This window comes from Dipteris shenzhenensis, chromosome 13 (genome assembly GCF_047967505.1).
Source record: "Dipteris shenzhenensis isolate YYH24624 ecotype China chromosome 13, Dip_SZ_1.0, whole genome shotgun sequence".
NCBI classification, from domain to species: Eukaryota; Viridiplantae; Streptophyta; class Polypodiopsida; order Gleicheniales; family Dipteridaceae; genus Dipteris; species Dipteris shenzhenensis.
In genome coordinates this window covers 52,870,930-52,880,543 of record NC_141608.1, presented here as the reverse complement: position 1 = coordinate 52,880,543, position 9,614 = coordinate 52,870,930, and the positions used below count along the sequence as shown (strand labels likewise).

At 42.1% G+C, this 9,614-nt stretch overlaps 1 protein-coding gene across 1 annotated transcript in view; it reads right to left on the bottom strand.

Moving 5' to 3' along the window:
* Positions 1-347: 347 nt before the first annotated feature.
* Positions 348-9,614, bottom strand: part of ATP5 (delta subunit of Mt ATP synthase) — a 64,600-nt gene continuing 55,333 nt past the window's right edge. Inside the window, exon 6 of the mRNA XM_087384323.1 lies at positions 348-868. Coding sequence (XP_087240449.1) covers positions 749-868 — 120 coding nt within the window. The 3' untranslated portion in view covers positions 348-748. The remainder of the gene's footprint in view (positions 869-9,614) is intronic.

The following is a 9,614-nucleotide window of genomic DNA, read 5'->3' as shown; positions in this document are numbered from 1 at the left end:
GTGTGTGAGGAAAGAAAGCACCTGTCCTCTATTAAAAGCTCAGTCCTGATCACTGATTGGCCACAACACAACTAAATTATATTCTTAAGAGCTGATGCTGACTACTCTTGCCGAACAATCTACGAACGATTTTGCCATTGGTCTCATTCAATTTGTCTGTTTTGTACGTGCAAACTTACACATGTCACACACATACCTGCACACATGCATGCACACTGTACTCCTGGGTTCTCAAATCCCATTAGTACGTTAGATGTAGGATGGCCACCTCTAACCATTTAATTGGACAAGCATAGCTATTTAAGAGAATCACACAGGCATTGGAATCTATGAGCCACTACCACGTGATTCCAAATGTGACAATCTTACTTCAAGGTCTGATAGTTTAACTCAACAGAGAAAGGACAGGTAAAAATTGGAGTTTTGACATTGACTGCTCCCAAAGCTGTTTTCATTTGGGAAACATACCTTTGCAATCAAAACAGTCAACTTTCTCTTTTGTTTAAATCCATGTTCCAAAACATTTGATCACCCTCAGCATTTTCCAGACATTTTTGAGAGAGAAACTAGGACACTCAATCCAGATCTTTCTCAGAAAGAAAGTAATCTAGCAAGAGAACATGAAATACATCCGTCATTGGTCACCTCTACATCAAGTAGTGGATGACTGGTATAAACAGAGGGACCTTCCATAGCTATAAGCACTTATTGCAGACCAAAAGGAGTGTCAACATCACCAAAGGTGAATCTATGGTGGTAAAGGTTCCAGGAGGAGTCTCTCCATCTGCTTGAGCTTTGTCGCGATAGAGAGGTCAATATGCTTTTCTCCAATGTCAATCACTAGACCTCCCATGATCCGTCTATTAATCTGCAAGTACAAAGCATACATACTCTGTTGAAAATCTTTATACAACCCCCCAGCACTCCCAAAGAAAAGAAAGAAAAAGAGAGAAAAACAAGCAAACCTTTGCGTGCATGCGCGTGTGCGTGCGTGTGTTGTTGTTTGCATGTGTGTCCTTCTCAAACAAACTTTAGGTGCCTTTGCTTATTGCTTCAAGGTCCATACACATGGTCCTCATTCACTAAAAGAACTGTTACGAAGGACTCAATTTTATGTGCACTATATTTTTGCCTGAAACTGATCTCTGCATGTGTTCTTACTTCTTTGAAGAAGATCAAAGAGGTGCTCTTGGGATGATGGTGAGAACTTTCTGAACCTTGTCTAATGTCTAGAGTGGAAGAGTTGTCTATAAAGGAATGTTGCTCCATTCCTGGTCGTCACATACAAAGGCATACATCTCAAATGCTGGGATTCTGATTGCATGGGGGTTATTAATCTTCTTGTTTTTTACGCAACGTTTCATAGAAAGAAAAAGGTGCCATGTTAAAAATATCTGATTGTATAGCCTTGATAGAGCAAATGCGAGACAGAAATTTGATAAACTACATGCAGCACATTTTACTCACGTTGCTTCCACGTCATGTGTGTCTGTTCCTTGAGGACTTAACTGCCCCCATCTGCTAAGCCAATTCTTGCAATCTAGGGCTAATCCAAGCTGCACTCTTTAATTCTTGTTTGCATTTTTTATGCTCAAGGCCCTTATTTCATCCCGATCTGAGTGTACATTTTTCTGGGAATATGCCGGATTGTTTCTTGGAATGTCTGAGGACTAGGCAGTGCTCCATTCCACGTAGGAAGGAGCCTCATCAGAGAGGACCTTAACGGAGTTTTGATGGGCCGTGACATTGATTTCTTATTCCTGCAGGAACACCATCTTTCAGAGTCTCGTACAGCCAAGTGCGGGAGGATTCTTCGAGGACAGAGCAGAATTCTTCGAGAACAGAGTAGGACCTTCCGGGCTCTTGCAGTAGGAGAGGGAGCACCATAGATATGTTTGCATCTACATTGCGGAGCCTTGGACACATGTAGGGCATCCTAGTGCAAGGCAGAGCACTCTAGGTTACAATGAAGACTCCAGAGATTATATCACACTTTGTCAATTTATGCTCCTAATGAGGCCACTCTCAGGATTGACTTTTGGACCATCATCCGTCTCTCTTCCAGTAGCTGATCATTGGTGTATTGGAGGTGACTTCACTATGTCGAGACTATAGAAGACTGGAGAGGAGGATGACAGACAGGTGGATGCCCACAGTTTTTCGAGGCTAGACCGGTTCTATGCAAATGCATGGGCATGCAACACAGCAGGGATGACAAGCATTGGTCTGGGTACCACCTGGATACTTGGTAGCCAGGGAGGAGTGGAGGAGTACGAGGACAGTGTTAATGGAGGAGATGGGTACTAACCTTTTAAGGTCTTGCACTACCGATGAGATTGAGAGAGAGCGATTACAGCTCCACCGAAAGTGTCCTAGAGAGCTTATGAAAGAATGATTACAGCTCTGCCAAAAGGCAAGTTGATCCTTTTTAATCTCATTGGGAGCTTATGAGCTCACGCATTCTCACAGCTTTTCAAGACGTTTGGAGACCAGGAGATATGCTAGATACACTTTCAAGGGGGCTACTTCACCTTATTCCTAAGAGCAGCGGACACAAGCTAAGATTTCACAGTGGAGGCCCATTACCTTGCTTGGATCTGCTTACAAGAATCCTAGCTAAGTCCATCAGCTTGAGACTTGCACCTTCCTTACCAGACATTATTCAGCTCACCCGGACAGGCTTTGCACATGACCGGTGTATTTTCGATAACATCTTACTTATCCAAGGCCACAGTTCCACCAGGAGGACATACTGTGATAGGGTGGATTGCGAGTTTCTCGAGGGGACTCGGAACAGGATGCGCTTCCCGAGACAGTGGATAATAGGGGTGTCAACACTGTACTTCTCAGCCAAGTTTTAGCCAGGCGAGCCCACAAAGACAGATTTCATATAGCTAGATCTGTGAGACCAAGATGTCCCTTGGCCCCTCTACTTTTTCTATTTATTGCAGAGGCTATGAGCAGTTTTCTCAGAGACAGAGGCAAGGGTATTCATGGCATCAGGATGCCCATTGCAGCTTTGGATAAGCTTCTTGATGCAGAGTTTGCAGAGAGTACGGCAAGGTACCTTAATAGAGGGACACACAACTTTCGAGCATTTGTTTCAGCCACGGAGGTGCTTTGGCTCACTTATGGAGCTCTAATTAACTGGCACAAGCCCTGTGGATGGGGTCAATGATTCACCACAACCAGACTAGAGACAGAACGGAGATTTTATTTGGGCGCAGTGTGATATTTGGGATGTCATATAGGGCTGGACATCACATCAGAGAAACAGTTGGCACCGCTACTTCTGAGCATTTGCAGAAAGCTCTTGCATAAAAGCACGCCAAGCTATCCTTGGTAGGTGGAGTAGTGGTTGCCAACCATCTGGTTGCAAGACACAGACCCCACGTTTGGATAGATGAAGGAAGTACGTATCCAAGAAGTTAGCAAACTTCTTAGGTGAGAATGGGGACCTCTTGGAAGACATTTATGAGTCTCAACCCATTGGTTTGGTTGTACCTGGCAAGGAAGACAAAGTTTGCAGGTTATAGGAGGCCTTGTATGGCCTGAAGCAAGCTCCTGGATCTTGGTATGAATAGATTGATGCCTTTTTTACCAGCCAGATATGCAGAACAGTCCAAATGAAAGTACCCTTAATGTCAAGAAAGAAGGGGGTAATTTGATCATCATTGTCGTGTATGTTGATAACATGCTGCTCAAGATACTAATGCTGCAAAACTGCAAATTTTAAGGCTGCATTGCAAAAGGCATTTGAAATGTCTGATTTGGGGCTGCTATCACCTCAATATGTTGTTCAAACATCGATGATATAGAGGCAATCATCTCCCCCATCAACCTAAAATTGACATGAAGGGACTGTTCTATTTTACGACTGCTTACAATTGTCTATGCAGCGAATCCATTTGGTTTGCTCAGTCAAGTTGAACATCATCTCATTTGATACAAAATCAAGTATTGTGGATCCCTACATGCACACATCATGCTTTAGATTCATTAGATTGACATAGATAGAATATTCAATTAAACAGGTCCATGTCTAAAGAAAATCATGCATAGGGTAGACAGAAAGGCACAAATGCAGGTACGAGTTTCCCTTCAATACACAATCGAATCCCTTTGCCACCATGATCGATAAGAAGGCTCAATGGTGGCTATACTGTTGGCCAAGGTATGAGCATAGGAATGTTGTCCCCTACCACTCAAGTGTGCTACTATTATGGGGTGCCCATATGAACATACAATGAATTACAACTCCAAGATCTTAGCTATCTTTTGAAGTATGCCATCAAGAGTGAGCCACCCTTAGCTTGCCACTGAACGACACATGGCACAGGCCACCAACCACATCAAAGAAAGCTAAGGGTGGGTCAGCAGACACATCATCATTGCCAGCTCAGTTGCCACGTCAACACAACCATGTCATCTGTTGACATCATCATCAGTGCCACCTCAGCTGTCCAGTCAGCACTGACCCCTACCAGGCCACACAGTTCTTCACAGGCAATTCATGTGACCACTCTTGCCACCTCAGCACAGGGCTCCATAGGCACACCTCTAGCTAGGCACAGTGCCACATCATCACTGCATGTGACCCACACTGACACATCATCATTGAGCACATTTACACTTCTTTTGTCCCTCCACCTAGATCAAGTCATATCTCTTGATCTAGGAAGAATTTGAGGGCGCTCCAAAAAGAAAAGTCGCTCGTTTTTTTCTACTTTACGCGCTCGTCACATCACGCGCACATTTCGACGCAAGTATCACTCACTTTTGAGCTTCACCAACAAATCCACTTCCTACACTCACATCAGCCTCTACATCAACGCATCTGACCCAACACTCAAAAAGAACAAAAGAAAATGAATTATTTGATGTTCTTTCATCGATCGACAGTTGGTAAGATCTAGATCAGAGTAGACTAGATCGCCATAGAGGACACGCTTTGAATCTCCCCAAGTTGCAAATCTAAGCAATGCCCGAAATTCCCGACTAGTACCTACTCGGAGTCAGTCCATACGCTCACATACGGTTTCACATCATCACATTACCTGAAACCTGACATTCATCAGTTCAATGAGCAGACTTCAGAGTTGTTCAGAGGCATTGCCGATTGTTTAGTGGGCAGATAGCACATGATTTGATTTCACACACACATGCCATCATTGTAAAGCCTACTTGGCTATTTCACGGCATTGTGCATATCATTTCAGGCTTATAAAGCCTCACGGCTATTCTCGGCATCATTTGCCACAAGCCTTGTAATTCAGATCAGAATATATATTGCAGTTCTATCCTCACCAACAGTTTAAATTTCACTTGGCACAGTCAGTGTTTTACAGTTGATTTATACAGTGATTTTCACGACACTTTGAGTACATTTCTTGCACCATGTCTACAACTAGCAACCTCAATCTGGAGGCATCTGCTAAGCTAGACAACTCCAATTACAGCACATGGAAATACCGAATGGAGACCATTCTTGTACTTTAGGACAAATGGGAGTATGTCGATGGGTCTACACCTAGACCATTGGACGATCCAGCCACCAGTAGCTCTACTCCACCTGTTGTCATAGCACCAGCAGCGGGATCTACAGCTACACAAACAGTTTCCGCACCTATAGCAGATTCTGCCATTACCCAAGCTCAGGCAGAATGGGATAAGAAAGACAAGTACGCATATCATCTGATCAAGCAGAATGTGCAAGATGTCATGTTAGGACAACTCAACACAGTCAAGACATCAAAAAAAGCATGGGATATGTTCGCAACTCTCTACGAGTCCAAGAACACTTCCAAGATTCACACTGAGAAACTAGATCAACCAGAGTTTCCGCAACAACAGCGAAACCGGTCATGCTTATGTACTCTGGATAAAAGACTACAACAATCAACTTGCAGCAGCAGGAGAGACTATGAACCCCGCAGAAATGGTTCAAGTCATCCTGAATGAACTAGGAGAGGGATACGAGAATCTAGTCCAAAGTATTGCCATTCAACGGCAAATTCTGACACTGGAAGAACTTCAGCCAGTCCTCCTTGGTGAAGAACTCAGGACGCAAACCATTCAAGCTCGAAAAGGTTATTCTAATGATCAGGCATTCACAACTTCAGATAGAAGCAAAGACAGAGGCGGATCATTCCAGCGAAGTGGTAATCATCAGCAACAAGGTCATCATCAACAAAGTCAAAATCAGCATCAACATCATCCTTAGCAACATTAGAATCAGCCAAGAGGAAATCATTTCAACCGAGGAAGATTCCAAGAACGAGGGAATGTATCCCCCAACGTGTTAAACATCCAATGCAACTACTGTCATAAGTTTGGACACTATGAAAGAGATTGCCGCAAGAAGCAGTACGACCAAGGCGATCAATCCAACAACAATCGAGGGAATTTCCGCGGCAAAGAAAATCATTGTGGTGGACATTCTAGTCATAGTCATTTTGCAAATGAACATGGGAATATGTTTCTTGCAAACGAGAAAATGCTGCAAACTGATACAGTATACCTAGACACTGATTGCAATTCCAAAGAGAATTTCAGCTATCAAGTCGACCAAGCAAAACAGGATCCTTGGTATATCGACAGCGGTGCATTATCTCACATGACAAATCATCAAGGATGGTTCGCATAGATGAAACCATTAGAAGGTCAAAAAAATGTCATCTACACAATAGATGATACACCGAATCCAGTTCAAGGAACAGATGTTATCCCTATAAACAATTTCATTGGTACAAAAGAATTGATGAAAGATGTGCTCTATGTTCCGAAACTCAGCAAGAACCTCTTGTCAATAGGTCAAATGACGAAACACAACTACCGAGTCATCTTCGACGGAGATGAATGCATTATCAGAGATAAATCCAGAAGATCTCAGCTAGTAGCAAAAGGTGTCAAGGAAGGACGCTTATACAGAATGCTAGCTACAGTACCAGAAAAGCATGCCATGTCAGCTCAACCGTAACAAATGCCACTATCTGCAAAATGGCACAAGAGATATGGTCATGTCAATTTCAAGTACTTGTTAGATCTCAGAAATCAAAATATGGCAATTGGGATTCCTAAGCTACAGTTTCTTGGAAAAGTTTGCGAAGCATGCTACTTCTCAACAAACAAAAGCAAACCAATTTCGACAGAAGTACCTCTCGTGCATGAGGTATTCTTGATTTGATTCATACAGATGTATGGGGTTATGCTCAGACCCGCAGCATCAATGGTTCACTTTACTACTTGACTTTCATCGACGACTACAACAGATATTGTTGGGTCTACTTTCTCAAAGAGAAATCTAAAGTGTTTTCTAAATTTCAAGAATTCAAAGCCATGGTAGAAAACCAGACAAGCAGAAAGATCAAAGTCATGAGATCAGACAGAGGAGGTGAATACATGTCTTCAACATTCATGAACTTTTGTAAAAGCCACGGCATTCGAAGACAATTCACAAGTGCAAATACTCCTCAGCAGAATCCCAGAGCTAAAAGCAAGAATGGGACTTTAGTAGACAGTGCTAGACAATGCTTAGTGAAAAGCATCTTCCAAATCAGTATTGGACAGAAGCAATAGCCACTGCAAACTATTTGCTTAATCGGCTTCCTACCGAACCGATACAAGGTATGACACCTTATGAAGCATTCATTGGACATAAGCCACACATTGGACATCTCCGCATATTTGGTTGCATAGCATACCACACACATGATGATCATCGTAGGAAATTGGATGCAAAGCCACGCAAATGCATCATGGTTGGCTACAGTGAAGAAGGCAAAGCATACAAGTTGTATGATCCAATCAACCGAAAGGTCATTATCTCCAGAGATGTAATCTTTGATGAGGAATCAGAGTGGAAAACCTCAAATACACAGGAGATAGAAGCATCGACTTCACAATCATCTACATAACAGGTTGATGAAGAAGAGCAAGAATTCCCAGCAACACCCCAAGCAGAGCCACAGCAGCTCAGACGGTCTACTAGAGAAAGCAGACCACTAGCCAAATTGACATATGCTCAGAAAGGCAAAACAATTCAGGTTGAAACAACCAACTATGCTCTTTTGACTACCACCATGGCTACAGGAGAGCCAGTGTACTTCGAAGACGCAGTAGACAAGCCAGAATGGCAAACAGCTATGAATGAAGAAATGGATGCTTTGTATAAGAATAATACTTGAGAATTATACGACCTTCCACTAGGAAAGAAGGCCATAGCAAACAAATGGGTATACAAAGTGAAATACAATCTAGATGGAAGTATTCAAAGATACAAAGCCAGACTAGTTACCTTGATATCACTACCAACACTCAGCACATGGAATGTGTACCAGCTTGATGTCAAGAATGCATTTCTCAATGGTTATATAGACAAGGAAGTCTACATGCAACAACCACCAGCAGGTTATGTTGAACCAGGAAAGGAGAATCAGGTTTGCCATCTCAAAAAAAGTCTCTACGGCTTAAAGCAAGCACCCAAAAGTTGGTACAGCAGAATCGACCAGTATTTTACTGATCTGGGATACATCAAGTCCAATGCAGATCATACTCTCTACTACAAAGTTCAAGGGGAAGACATTACTATTGCACTTTTGTTGACTGTGACCGGAAGCAAGGATAGCTTCATCAGAAAACTAAAATAAGACTTATCTGCAGAGTTCGACATGAAAGATCTTGGACTTATGCACTATTGAGTTCTAGAGAGATTCAGATAGCACATTCATGAGTCAACTCAAGTATGTTGACAGTCTCCTAAAGAAGTTTCATATGGCAGATTGCAAGATTGCAGCCACTCCCATGGAACAGAGTTTGAAACTTACTAAAGATTCTTAAAAGCCTACAGTCAATGACAAGTACTACAGATAGCCATAGTCACAATGAAACGCGTTTCATTGGTAATGAAACGTTTCGAAACTTGCAACACGTTTCGAAACATTTCATTATCAATGAAACATGGAGTACCTTTACTTGTACTTACCAAAATAAAAAATATTAAAATATTAATATTTCAGTAAACTTTAGTTAAAAGTTTGAAATTTAAACTTTGTAACCTAGATTCTAGTCTCTATATTACTAATTTTTAAAGTTCAAAGCTCACACTCTAATTTAAATTATCTCTAGTCTTCTGTAACAACTAGCTAGTAACAACTTACAGAGTAGAGGTGCTATATCATGGTTGTCAAACAAACAGCCAACAATTTCTTTGTCTTCAACTGAAGCAGAATATAGGACACTCACTACAGATGCATGTGAGGCTATATGGCTCAGAAGACTATTGTCAAAAACAGATGACTTTGATGAGTCAAAACCAACAATATACTGTGATAATCAATCCGCTCAAGCATTAGCCAAGAATCCACTATATCACTCCAGGACACGGCACATTGATATCAGAGAGCACTTCATCAGAGAAAGAGTGTTACTTGGTGACATCACACTGATAGCAAAGAGAATGTTGCAGACATCTTTACCAAACCACTTGGTAAAGAGCTTTTTGAGAAACACCAACTAGCTCTTGGTTTGACGCAGAGAAAGGACATTCCCATTAAAGGGGTGTGATGGAATGTAATGCTTAATCCTTCTTTGATTCCCCAGAATCATCATCTTGA